General features: G+C 39.7%; 4 protein-coding genes across 4 annotated transcripts in view; 1 reads left to right on the top strand and 3 right to left on the bottom strand.

Annotated features, from left to right (window-relative positions):
- Positions 1-116: 116 nt before the first annotated feature.
- On the bottom strand, positions 117-5,923 carry nop2 (NOP2 nucleolar protein homolog (yeast)). Its single transcript, XM_068569759.1, has 16 exons — positions 5,823-5,923; positions 4,751-4,865; positions 4,594-4,636; positions 4,432-4,514; positions 3,928-4,259; positions 3,535-3,742; positions 3,254-3,453; positions 2,997-3,086; positions 2,575-2,662; positions 2,346-2,486; positions 1,748-1,887; positions 1,566-1,655; positions 1,340-1,462; positions 1,153-1,250; positions 931-1,067; positions 117-843 (listed from the first exon to the last, which is right to left on the bottom strand). Exons 2-16 carry the CDS (start codon positions 4,854-4,856, stop codon positions 413-415), a joined length of 2,310 nt encoding a protein of 769 aa, XP_068425860.1. The 5' UTR covers positions 4,857-4,865; positions 5,823-5,923; the 3' UTR covers positions 117-412.
- A 237-nt stretch (positions 5,924-6,160) lies between these two features.
- emg1 (EMG1 N1-specific pseudouridine methyltransferase) lies at positions 6,161-8,234 on the top strand. The gene is made up of 5 exons (XM_068568965.1): positions 6,161-6,312; positions 6,450-6,551; positions 7,162-7,303; positions 7,474-7,682; positions 7,765-8,234. The coding sequence occupies exons 1-5, from the start codon at positions 6,163-6,165 to the stop codon at positions 7,876-7,878; spliced, it is 717 nt and encodes a 238-aa protein (XP_068425066.1). The 5' UTR covers positions 6,161-6,162; the 3' UTR covers positions 7,879-8,234.
- A 111-nt stretch (positions 8,235-8,345) lies between these two features.
- Positions 8,346-10,209, bottom strand: LOC137780760 (histone H1-like). Its single transcript, XM_068568964.1, has 3 exons — positions 9,928-10,209; positions 9,311-9,603; positions 8,346-9,001 (listed from the first exon to the last, which is right to left on the bottom strand). The coding sequence occupies exons 1-3, from the start codon at positions 10,121-10,123 to the stop codon at positions 8,477-8,479; spliced, it is 1,014 nt and encodes a 337-aa protein (XP_068425065.1). The 5' UTR covers positions 10,124-10,209; the 3' UTR covers positions 8,346-8,476.
- Positions 10,210-10,450: 241 nt separating this feature from the next.
- kel (Kell metallo-endopeptidase (Kell blood group)) overlaps positions 10,451-11,354 on the bottom strand; it is a 5,961-nt gene continuing 5,057 nt past the window's right edge. The window contains exons 16-19 of the mRNA XM_068569730.1: positions 11,224-11,291; positions 10,955-11,115; positions 10,785-10,874; positions 10,451-10,697 (exon numbers count right to left, since the gene is read on the bottom strand). Coding sequence (XP_068425831.1) covers positions 10,551-10,697; positions 10,785-10,874; positions 10,955-11,115; positions 11,224-11,291 — 466 coding nt within the window. The 3' untranslated portion in view covers positions 10,451-10,550. The remainder of the gene's footprint in view (positions 10,698-10,784; positions 10,875-10,954; positions 11,116-11,223; positions 11,292-11,354) is intronic.

The following is an 11,354-nucleotide window of genomic DNA, read 5'->3' as shown; positions in this document are numbered from 1 at the left end:
GCTGTATGCATCAAATGAGCCAATGATCTTTGTGTACCCAAAAGACCCACTGATGAATAATGAATTGAACAAGTGATGATCTGAAGTATCTTAAAAGATTTATTATGTTTCACAGATTCATAGATTTATGGACGTTGTCCCGACCCTGGAATTAAATCAACAGACAAACATTATGAATATTCTGGAATACATAAGAAAAGACCCAGTTTGAGCCTCTATAACCAGTCTAAGTCACTCGTATATGGGCATTACAGATAACATCTGGCTGACACACACAGTACAGTGAGGAAGAGTATTGCTGCTTAGAAATAACAGCACACACACATTTGTTAGATGAAGGGAGCGAGGTCTGCAAGGAAGCTCGACAACATTTTTACATAATCTGATACTATTAATCATGGTGTACACGTCATCATTCTACATCTTTTTTCCCCAACATGGCCTTCAGCTTTCTGAATTTATTCTTTCCCATTCTCTTCTTTGTCTTCACGGCTGCTTTTCTGTTTTTGCCTTGCTTTTTCTCAAATCTGCTCTCCTTTTTGTCAGCCTTTGATGCTTTAGTCTCGTCAGATGTCTTCGCGGCGGGCTTCTTCGCCTCTGCCCTTTGCACAGTCTCTCCATCCATCTTGGCAATCTTTGCCTTTTTTGGTCCCGAAGGTGAGTCCTTTTTGCCTTTTGGCTTGATGTTTGCAGTTTTCTTGGCTGCTGTTCCATTGGCATGAGGTTTTCCCTTCAAGCCTCCTGCCTTGCTGGGAACCATCTTTTTCTTGTCACTTTTGGATGGTTTCTCCTCAGAGGAGCTGATCACAGCTGTCGCCTCAGGAGCATCCGTATCGTCTTCTTCTACATATTTAACAGAGGGTGAGTTCATGTTTAAAATGTTAAGCAACATGATGAAAATTGGGAAGTGCTCATGCGAAAAAGTGTTACCTTTGCCTGCAGACGTAGTTGGAATTACATTGGAGAATTTCTTCAGCTTGGCCACAAAAAATCCATCCATATTGTGGGAATGAGGGTAAAATCGTCGAGACAGTCGCATAGTAGGATGAAATCTACGTTCCTTGAACCTAAAAGAATGGAAAAACAAATTTAGGGTTGAAGATCAGAGTCCCTGCCTTTCAATAACTCAACCGCCGCGGGGGTCATATTTACCTGGTGAAGCCTTCCTTGCCAAAGTCAAGTCCAACAGGAACTAATTTGACATTTCTTTTCTTTAAAGCGTAGTCTACCACCCATTCGTTCTCCTCCACCTGGTGGAATACATTTTGATCAGTACCCAAACCTCTCTTCTAAATACTCACATATAACAAGTAAACCGAAAGAGGAATTAGCTATTTACCATTATTGAACATGTGCAGTAGACCAGATATCCTCCCGAAGAGGACTCAGCATTGACGGAGTCAATGGCAGACAGAATCAGTTCTTTCTGCAAGTGAGCAGCTCGCTGGATGTCGGCCTCATCCTGTCAAGGTAATAAGCGTGTAGAAGAAAAACAGCTATCAAAACATAATTGAAACCAAAAGAATATATTCGAGTGCATTTGTAAGCAGTGAACTGTGCTTTACCTTGCTGGTTTTCACAGCTGGATCTTTAGCGATGACTCCTGTGCCTGAGCAAGGAGCGTCAAGCAGCACTCTGTCAAACCCACTCATCACCTGTGAACAAACGGTTTCAACAAGTTAGCACACTTCATAAAACTCAAGGGTAAACCACAGAGATCAGGTTTTTCTACACATGTGAACGTCACCTTTGGGAACTGCCTTCCATCATAGTTGCAGATAACGGTGTTGGTGACCCCCAGGCGATGGACGTTGCCTACAACACTCTTCAATCTGTCAGCGTTGGCATCATTAGCCACGATCATCCCAGTGTTTCTCATCAGCTGAGCTGAGGGTTGAACGTTCACAAATGTCATAAAACAGATTTAGCACTTGACAAGAGTTGGCGTTCGCCATGTTTCTACAGTGGCCCAGAACGGACAAAACAAATGAGGCCAGGTGGGGCCATTTGCGCTTTTGCATCGGCCACCAAAGTTGTCATTTGTTTGCAATCTGAAATCTCACCACTAGATGCTCTAAATACAAGACCTTTAAATAAGTAATGTGCTAATTAATTAGGGCATTATCATTATTATTATTATTATTATTATTATTATTATTATTAAGGGCATTTCTCACAATTCTCTTGCATTTTATAAAAGCAATGTTTAATCCATTAATCAAAGATAATAATCAGCAGATCAATACGTGATGAAAATAATCATTAGTTGCAAAGCAAGACCACCTTAAACAGTTGGAAGCGCCTATTAAATGAGTATCACAATGTATAACTTCAGCACATCTTACCGATATAGGTCGTCTTGCCTCCTGGAGCTGAGCTCATGTCCAACACCAACTCTCCCTCTTGTGGCGAAAGCGCCATGACGGGCAGAAAACTAGAGGCTCCTTGCAGCATATACTGACCAGACAGATACTCTGGGGTTGCACCTGTTTTAAAACATGAAAGGCATTATACAATTAGAGCTTGTGTAGTCGTTAACAGCTTCAGTCAGATTGTTGATGTGCTGAAACGTACCAACAGGTACTGAGGAGTCATAGATGACCAAACCAACTTTAGACCATTTTCCCAGTGGATCAAGGTTCACTCCTCTGTTGATCAAAGCCTAAAACAAGAAAAAACAGGCCATAGTTCAACATCTGAGAACTTGAAGGCAATATTTTTCTGGGTTAACAACATACTCAAAACTAAAGCCAAACAATTAATTAATTAATCTTCTATTCATCTCTGCCATTTGTTTACAAAAAGGCTACAACATGTGTAGTTTTTGTTCCGTTAACTACATAAATCAAATTTGTATGTTATTTCTTTGACATAAAGTGTTGTTACATTCTCTAAACAAACACAATATATTACTACTTTATTTATGCTTCATAGTAAGTTGACGTATAAAATACACATCAAGTATTTGAAGAATCTCTCCCACCCCGAGCTGTTACCTGGGCAAGATCCCTTCTCCTTGTTTTCAGTGTGTTGGTCCGAATAGTGACGGGTCTCTGAATCTCATTGGCCTCAAGAAAATCAACCAGCTGTAAGCAAGAAAAAAAAACTAATTTAAAAACAAACTTTGCAGTAAAAAAACATTTAACTCAACACACATTCTCAATCAGGTCTTGACGACAGCAACATGCCAAACATGAGAAGAATATCACAATGTCTGTGTTAGGACAGAGGAGAAAGAAATACAAACACCCACCTCTGAGAGAGGGAAGAGGTCCATGAATTTCTCAATGAGGAAGTTGTTGTAGCTGTAATAAGTACAGAGATCCTTCTTCAGGAGAGAGATGTACTCTGACCTTTCTTTCCCTGCTTCCCTTTTTGTTGAGAAATTACATAGGACATCAACGTTGTCCTTAATTCTTTGATAGATTGTCTTCAGATCCAGAGGAAGGATATCTGACAATGCGGATAAGAAAATAATTTAGACCAGTTTTTAAAAGAGAAGAATATTTTTGGAAATAATTGTAAGTTACTTACTTTCTCTCTCACTTTCCTCTGCACCAGGTAGCCTGAAGGCATCTATTTCATCCATGTTGGCTTGTACTGTATCATCCTCATCAGAATCAGCAACTGATTTATTTTCCTCATCATCATCACCACCATCTTCATCCTCCTCATCACTCTCTTCAGCCATGGTTTCCTTCTTCTTCTTCTCTTTCTTGGCTGCACGCTCAATGGGAAGAAGCTAAATGTGAAAAAAAGGAGGAAAGTTGTCACTAAAGCAAATTTACTGTTTATCATATTAACCGTAAGACACACTTCTGGAATTTGTTGAATAATTAAATGTAAACATTTGAGTCACAATTTGTCAAATTTCAAGTCTTAAATACAGAGAAACACAACAAAAACATATGGAACAATTGCACATACTTCCTCTCCATCACTGTCGTCTTCGGCAGCTGCTTCCTCCCCACTGCTTTCATCAACGGCACCATAGTCGTCAACCATTTCATCATCATCATCATCGTCGTCGTCGTCGTCGTCGTCATCATCGTCATCATCATCATCAATTTCTAGTTTAGCACCTTTCTTTTCTTGGTCCTTTGCTCCCTTTTTTGCCCTTTCCTGTTCCTCCTCCTCCAGGTCCTCCTCCAGCTCCCAGTGCTCATCACTGTCATCATCATCATCATCACCTTCAGGTTCATCAATTTCTCTTTTCCTCTTTGCTGGTTTCAACCATTTACTGTTCTCATCAGTGAATCCTTTAGGATAAAAAATATGCAGATCTTAAACATCACTTCAATTTAAAGGGCAAGTCAGTTGAAGTCAACTAGACATTTATTGTTTTCCTTCTATTCAGGAGCTAGGTTGTAATTATATGCACTTGTTTCTAGAAAACATCCCAACCACATGTGCAAACACTGATGTGGATACCTTTCTTGGGCTGTTCTTCAGCAGCAGCAGCAGCAGCAGCAACGTCTTTAGGTTTTTTCAATTTCTGGACTCTTTTTGCAGCTCTGTAAAATGACAATATGAATGATTGAACTTGTAAACAGTAATGTTATTTTACGTTGTATAAACGAGTCAACCTCTTACCTTTTCCTGCCTCTACTCGACAGGCGTTTTGGTCCTGCTTCATCTGCAAAAAAAAAAAAAAGGGAGAATGATGCAGTCAGCCAAAAGAAGTGTTTGTAAACTTTATGGCACAGATTTCCAGAGTTATTGTGTGTCCTCATAAATAGCTGATAATTACCATCAGTTATAAACTTGGCCAACTCAATCTCTGCTCCTTTCTGCTTCCTGGATTTTCTCCCTGGCCCTCTCTTCACCTGGCTGTTGGGATCCAACTTCCGGCCCATGACTCCAAGCTACACAGAGAAAATTATGTTCGTCTTTTCAAATCAATAAACATGGTCAGTATATATATGAACAGATGCCAGTGTTGCTAACCTGCTGTAATCTGATGCTTAGAAGCACATAACTTTTACACATACTTACACACAGTAAGTTACAGCTTTTTGTACTGAACCTCATTTAGAAAACTAGTTAATCTGTGGTGTTTTTGCAAATCTTGTTTGAATTTTCAGGACAAAATCTCAAGAAATGTAAAATAGAGGTTATATGTTTAGATAAATTAAGAAATGTTTGTGACTTTATTGAACTCAACCTATATCTTTGTTGACACTTAGACAAATGTATCTTACAGTGCTTGAATTGTATTCAAATTGTATTGACAGTCTAATCAGGATATAAGAGCTTACGTATAATATTTTCTTAGAAACAAATATATTATGGTCTTTGGAAAAAGACAGCAGCACTTATTGAAATAAGCAGCTCATCATGACAAATAATGTGAAACAACGTTAATTTAAGTCAATCAAATTAATCTATAACGACCTGGGAAGGCCAGCAGACAAATTGTATGACTTGAATTCACTTATGATATCTTTTAAGGCATCCACTAGTAGGCATCTACTTTAAAGTTGATCAGGAGTTGGGCCGCATAGCGTCTCACACGTGACGCAGTTCACCATAAGTACTTTTATTTTTTTTCTTACTTTCTACAAATTGTTTTTGTATGGATTACAAATTACATTCATTGCGACATACGTACATACGTATTAACTGATAATGCGTACAAATGCTTTTGTTCTTTAGAAGTGACATAGTACTGACAAAATAGAGTGAAACGATCAGCCAGACAGAGAATTTACGTAAATTGACCCAACTCCGCATGTCGTGTTTGCAAGTTAAAATTACGACCTCGACTATTCACACTATTAACACCACATAATGATCTCAGCAGTAATTATCCTCAAACTCACCGGTGAATCTGTTCCTTTTTAATCAGACTTCTGCTTGTACGCTGTAAGATTAAAATACCCACACGTGAATTTTTCTTAAACACGTTGTGGAAGGACATCCGTCGCAAATAGGTGACGTCTCGAAGGCGTCGATGCAGTGCTCTGGCGCGCGCGCACACATGTTTTATTCTTTTTTCTTTGTTCAAAATAGCACTTTATTACAATATTAGCGTAGCTTTTGTTTAGTGAGCACTTATTTGTTGTAAGACACGCACTCTTGAAAGTGAACTTTATTGTTTTTTTTTCTTTATTAATTTTAACAGTGACGCACCAATTCTGCGACAATCCATACACAGGCATCATGGCGGCCACTAATGAGAAGAAGCGTGGTCTTGAACATTTGGACGAATATGAGCCTAAACCTGCCAAACATCTCCGCAGCCTGCACGACCGCATGGCAGATAGAAGACTGGTTGTGATTCTGGAGGGAGCTTCGTTAGAAACCGTGAAGGTGAGTCTTGAGGGTCGTGTCTGTGTGTTGTTGTGATGCAGCTCCTACCTCCTCCCAGTAGAAGTGACGACAATAGCGTTATATCTTTCTTTAAACTGGGCTAACTTCACAATAATGAAATGTTTTTTATTGTACAGGTCGGAAAAACCTTTGAGCTGTTAAACTGTGACCAACACAAAAATATGATCGTCAAAAGTGGAAGGAATCCGGGACATATACGACCAGACATCACACACCAGGTAACTCAGCATTCATTACGAATAGTGTGCACAACTGTACTAACATAGGTCTGTCGTGACCTTTAGTCGGAGAGAAGTCACGTGTTATTTCAATTAAATATTATTTAAATAAGACATTTGAGGAGATAGTATGAGGTCTGGTATGACGCTAAATTTAGCATCCAACGTGTTTATAAGTGCATTCAACGTGGTACAACCCTGACATGTACATGAGTCATAGAAGTACATCAATTGAATCAAATATGTTTATCTCCCGCTTGACTCTGTCTATTACTGTCTGTATCTGCGTGTATGTAAGACAATAATTAAGAAGGAAGTTGTCGACTTTTATTGTGTGTGTGTGTGTGTGTGTGTGTGTATATATATATATATATATATATATATATATATATATATATATATATATATGTATGTATGTATGTATGTATATATATATATATATATATATATATATATATATATATATATATATAAAAGCAGTAATAGTATCAATAAAACTCTACTTCCACTATTTGTTTAAATGTATAATAGTGTTTTTGGTCCATCTTTGTCATTGCTGTGTTGTTGTTTTTTCATAAAAAACTTAAATATTTGTATTTACTCTTACCAGAGCCTGCTCATGTTGATGGACAGCCCCCTGAACAGGGCAGGCCTGTTGCAGGTTTACATCCATACAGAGAAGAACGCCTTGATAGAGATCAACCCACAGACCCGCATCCCTAGAACCTTTACTCGCTTCTGCGGCCTTATGGGTAAACTATTGTTGTTGAATGCTTTCTTTTTAAACCACATATATGTGAGTTGAGGTTTGTGCAGGCAAAGTAAAAAACTTTCTGTCGCCTCTTTTATTGTTTCATGTCCTAAACCCTGCCTCTGCCTCACTGATCTCCTGATCATTCTTTCGTCTCTTCTTGTATTTCAGTTCAGCTGCTGCACAAGCTGAGTGTCAGGGCCTCTGATGGCCCTCAAAGGCTTTTGAGGATGATTAAAAACCCAGTGTCTGACCATCTCCCTCCCGGCTGCCCCCGCATGTCCACCTCCTTCTCTGCTACTGGAGAGGCCGTCTGTCCTCGGTCTTTGGTGCCAGAGGGACCGGCTGCAGTGGTGATTGGAGCCTTTGCACATGGAGCGGTAAGAAATGTCGATAAATGGTAGCTTTTTCACTGCTCTAAACATCAAATATCTATGGTACCAATCTATGTGTCTTTATTAGGTGAATGTGGACTACACAGAAAAGACAGTGTCCATCAGTAACTACCCCCTCTCTGCGGCACTGACCTGTGCAAAGATGTGCTCTGCCTTTGAGGAAGTGTGGGGTGTCCTGTGACAAACGGTCAATAAACTACGAGTGTTGACCTGGCAGAGACATGGACCTTTTTTAATGGAGAAGGAATGGATATGATCTCCATTTCGCAGAGACCACAGACATGACTGTTATACACTGAATGTGTATACTTGTATGATGGTGTTTGGTCACCGTGTGGGGGGAAAAACTAATTTCTGTACAAAATGTTCCTTTTTCTTTTAAGAGGCTGTTTGTTATATCATTATCAAGTTCACCATTTACTGAGTTATGAATCATCAATCAATGCAGTTGCATTAAACTATTTGACTAAATGATCAGTTGTTTTCTTTCATATAGACTGAAGAGTGAATTTCTCAGGGGTGACAACATATTAAAAGATGATAGAGTACATGGATTACCCTGCGAACATGCAACCAAGTGTACAATAAAAATAAGATGATAGAAAGTAATTTTTAACTCTGCAGATTCATTCAAAAGAAAATATACAATTTCTGATTGATTGAAAGGTTTTATTTTATTACTACATTACTCTCAATGCAAATAGTAGTGAGCTCTTTTCCTGGCTACCCAAGGTTGCTGTGCTTTTCCATCTTGGTGGCTGTTTTCTCCATGAAGTAATCTATCGACGTCTGTTTAGCTTTGGTTGACGTCTCCAGGTCTTTCTTGCCTTTTGAACCCAGACTGCTTGGGTAGTTGTATATCTGTGTTTCCTGCTTCCTGCTGCTTTGCGAGTCTTGCCTTTTGGTTTGGCTGCTGCTTTGCGAGTCTTGCCTTTTGGTTTGGCTGCTGCTTTGTAAGTCTTGCCTTTTGGTTTGGCTGCTGCTTTGCGAGTCTTGCCTTTTGGTTTGGCTGCTGCTTTGCGAGTCTTGCCTTTTGGTTTGGCTGCTGCTTTGTAAGTCTTGCCTTTTGGTTTGGCTGCTGCTTTGCGAGTCTTGCCTTTTGGTTTGGCTGCTGCTTTGCGAGTCTTGCCTTTTGGTTTGGCTGCTGCTTTGCGAGTCTTGCCTTTTGGTTTGTGAGTCTTCCTCGGCTGTCTCTGTTCAACTCTTTTGAAGGATTTGCTGGCTATTCTTCTCTGCCTCAGATCAGCTTTTAAGTATGGGGTTTTCACACTAGTTGTCCTTACTTGCGTTGTTGTGCCTGTCTGCTTCAGATTTTTTTGAGAAAAAAAAAGTCATTTTGGAATATTATTGACAAGACAAACCTGCTGTCTCTAAGTTGAAATGTAACGGTCAAGCCAACACTGCAACGCACAGGGAAGAAAACTGCTGCTGCACTTAATGGATTGAAACTTGCAAGTATGTTCTAATTTTCGGCCAACTCTCAAACTATGTACAGAGCATTTAAGCAGCAATTTTCTGTCCTACTGTTTGGCATTCAGTGTCGTTTGTCCTGTCACCTAAACTGAAATTCAGATGGAAACAAGTGATCACACTAAAGGAAAAGGTCCTCTTACCTTATTGTCGAGTCTGAGTGCTGAATTCCTTGTAGTTCGAACAAGTGTCTCATTGTTAACCAACCTTTGCATTAACACGTTCTTCCGCATGTTAGCCTTGGCGACATTGTAGCCTCCATCAGCCAGTGCCTGCTTGAGCTCTGCCATGGACATGCGACCTTGGTGTTTGTACTGGGAAACCAAACCGAGGATGAGCTGGCGGGGATCAGGCGAGTTCGGCCTTGTGCCATATGTCTTGGGTGCACTCTCAGCCGCAGTTTTGATTTGATGCTTTAAAAGGCGAATAGGAGTCTCTGAAAGATCGACAAAGACAAGAGAAGGTTGTGTTAAGTCAAATATTTAATTAAATAAAATGAAGACTAGAGAGTGTGTGTGTATCTTGTTCTAATGATCAAATCCATTTTTGATTTATGGGTTGAATATAAACTTAATTATAATCTAATGCACATTTTATTGAAGGGATATTATTGACGACACTGAGATGTCTTCTTAAATTTTTCATACGAGTTATTTTATTATATATATATAGATGTATGTATGTATATGTAAATATATAAACTTTAAGTAACTTTGAGTTGAGTTTAACGTTAAAATAGTAGTTGCTGGCCGCTACTCACTCGGCAGAGAGCCCTTTGCTCTCACTGCAGGCTCCTGGTTCTGGATGGCTCGTTTCAGAAGTCGGCCCAAACACTTTGCTCCTCCTTTCCCGAGTCCTTTCCCGGTCAAAGGCCTCGCTCCTTGTTTGGTGGCATTTAACGCTGTTTTGTCTTTTGCGTTTCTCTGCGCGTCTCGGGGTGAGGTTTTATTCCTCATCTTGTCGATTCGCCTATTTCTTATCGACCGGATGAATCTCCTAATCTCTCCAGCTGATTGCCAGAGAGTGTGAGTTCTTTGAACGATAATAATGATATTGTTGTTGTCTGAGGTGATTGTTACCTCGGATACAAACTTTTTTTGTTACCATGGTAGCTATAGAGCGAGAACATAGATATATGAAACAGGAAGTGAAAATAGTTTTTCAAATGTTTATTTTATTGACATAAATGTGTGTGCAATTGACGATAATCCAAACAGATCTTAACTACTAATACAACAAATGTCAGGTTTGTATTTACCTGTACATATTCCAACCACCAACCTGTAATACTAAACTATCTTTGTAACAATATTTGTAAACATCAGTATATTAATAATCTATGACTAAAAAAACAAGCCCTGCTGGTCTTCAGAGCAGTGGTACTCAGCATTTTTGTAATGAATGCTGCTGGCTTTTTTGGGGGCACTGCAGGCTTGTGGGACACAGGTCAGATTTGGCACAAATCACTTTGATCAAGAATGAAGGCTCCAATGGCATAAATTCGCTGTATGGGTCTGATACACAGTGAGCCTGGAAAGGGAACACAATTAAATACATTGATCAGTAGCTGAGAGGAAAGGCGATGCCAGTTATAATCTAATAATAGAATCACTATACCTGTGAAAACGATGTGAAAAACAGACTAGTGTGTGATAGTCCTGAGATGGAGGTGTCACTCGGCTGGTTCTTTAGACTCTGATGATAAGCCTGTGGGGGGGGGAATGTAGATGTATTAGCTGAAATATTGTTATGCACACAGAGACAAATGCCTGACAGTTGCTGCTCACCTGCAATGCTATCTGCAGGGCAGAATACTGCACCCACACCTCCTGCTGCTGCACTGCTGAGAGAGGAAGCGCTCCACCCCGGCCTGCTTTGTCTGTCACAGTGAGGTAGTGAGCCCACACACATTCCCCCACAGCATGCACCATCTCACTCTGAGAGTAAACTACAACACAACAGACAGATTGTGGATGAAGTCGAGTATAAAGAAGACATTTTGGATATCTGAAAAACTATAAGTAACCTCAACATGACAATTATGAGCTTCTCTTACCATCAGGCAAAATCAGGTGGAGGATATCTTTGGCGATAAGGAAACCAATCACACCATAATTTATGGACCTGTTTAGAAATAATACAAAAAGTGTGCTATAATGTCAAATAAGGCTTGAACACGTGAAAGCC

Source organism: Clinocottus analis, unplaced genomic scaffold (genome assembly GCF_023055335.1).
Source record: "Clinocottus analis isolate CAN_PGR_092001 unplaced genomic scaffold, fCliAna1.0.p SCAF_9, whole genome shotgun sequence".
NCBI lineage: Eukaryota > Metazoa > Chordata > Actinopteri > Perciformes > Cottidae > Clinocottus > Clinocottus analis.
Note: the sequence above shows the minus strand (reverse complement) of the source record. Positions and strands in the feature narration are given on the sequence as shown.

What these genes read in the sequence shown, in the direction of transcription:
- nop2 (XM_068569759.1), bottom strand. Translation starts at nt 4,856, where the DNA reads ATGGGCCGGAAGTTGGATCCCAACAGCCAGGTGAAGAGAGGGCCAGGG. An exon ending in TCGAGTAGAGGCAGGAAAAG is followed by an intron (nt 4,515 to 4,593) that starts GTAAGAGGTTGA and finishes GTCATTTTACAG; the next exon opens with AGCTGCAAAAAGAGTCCAGA. An exon ending in AGAGGAAAGTGAGAGAGAAA is followed by an intron (nt 3,454 to 3,534) that starts GTAAGTAACTTA and finishes CCGCATTGTCAG; the next exon opens with ATATCCTTCCTCTGGATCTG.
- emg1 (XM_068568965.1), top strand. Translation starts at nt 6,163, where the DNA reads ATGGCGGCCACTAATGAGAAGAAGCGTGGTCTTGAACATTTGGACGAA. An exon ending in GACCAGACATCACACACCAG is followed by an intron (nt 6,552 to 7,161) that starts GTAACTCAGCAT and finishes TACTCTTACCAG; the next exon opens with AGCCTGCTCATGTTGATGGA. An exon ending in GAGCCTTTGCACATGGAGCG is followed by an intron (nt 7,683 to 7,764) that starts GTAAGAAATGTC and finishes TGTCTTTATTAG; the next exon opens with GTGAATGTGGACTACACAGA.
- LOC137780760 (XM_068568964.1), bottom strand. Translation starts at nt 10,123, where the DNA reads ATGAGGAATAAAACCTCACCCCGAGACGCGCAGAGAAACGCAAAAGAC. An exon ending in AGCAAAGGGCTCTCTGCCGA is followed by an intron (nt 9,604 to 9,927) that starts GTGAGTAGCGGC and finishes TCGATCTTTCAG; the next exon opens with AGACTCCTATTCGCCTTTTA. An exon ending in CACTCAGACTCGACAATAAG is followed by an intron (nt 9,002 to 9,310) that starts GTAAGAGGACCT and finishes AAAAATCTGAAG; the next exon opens with CAGACAGGCACAACAACGCA.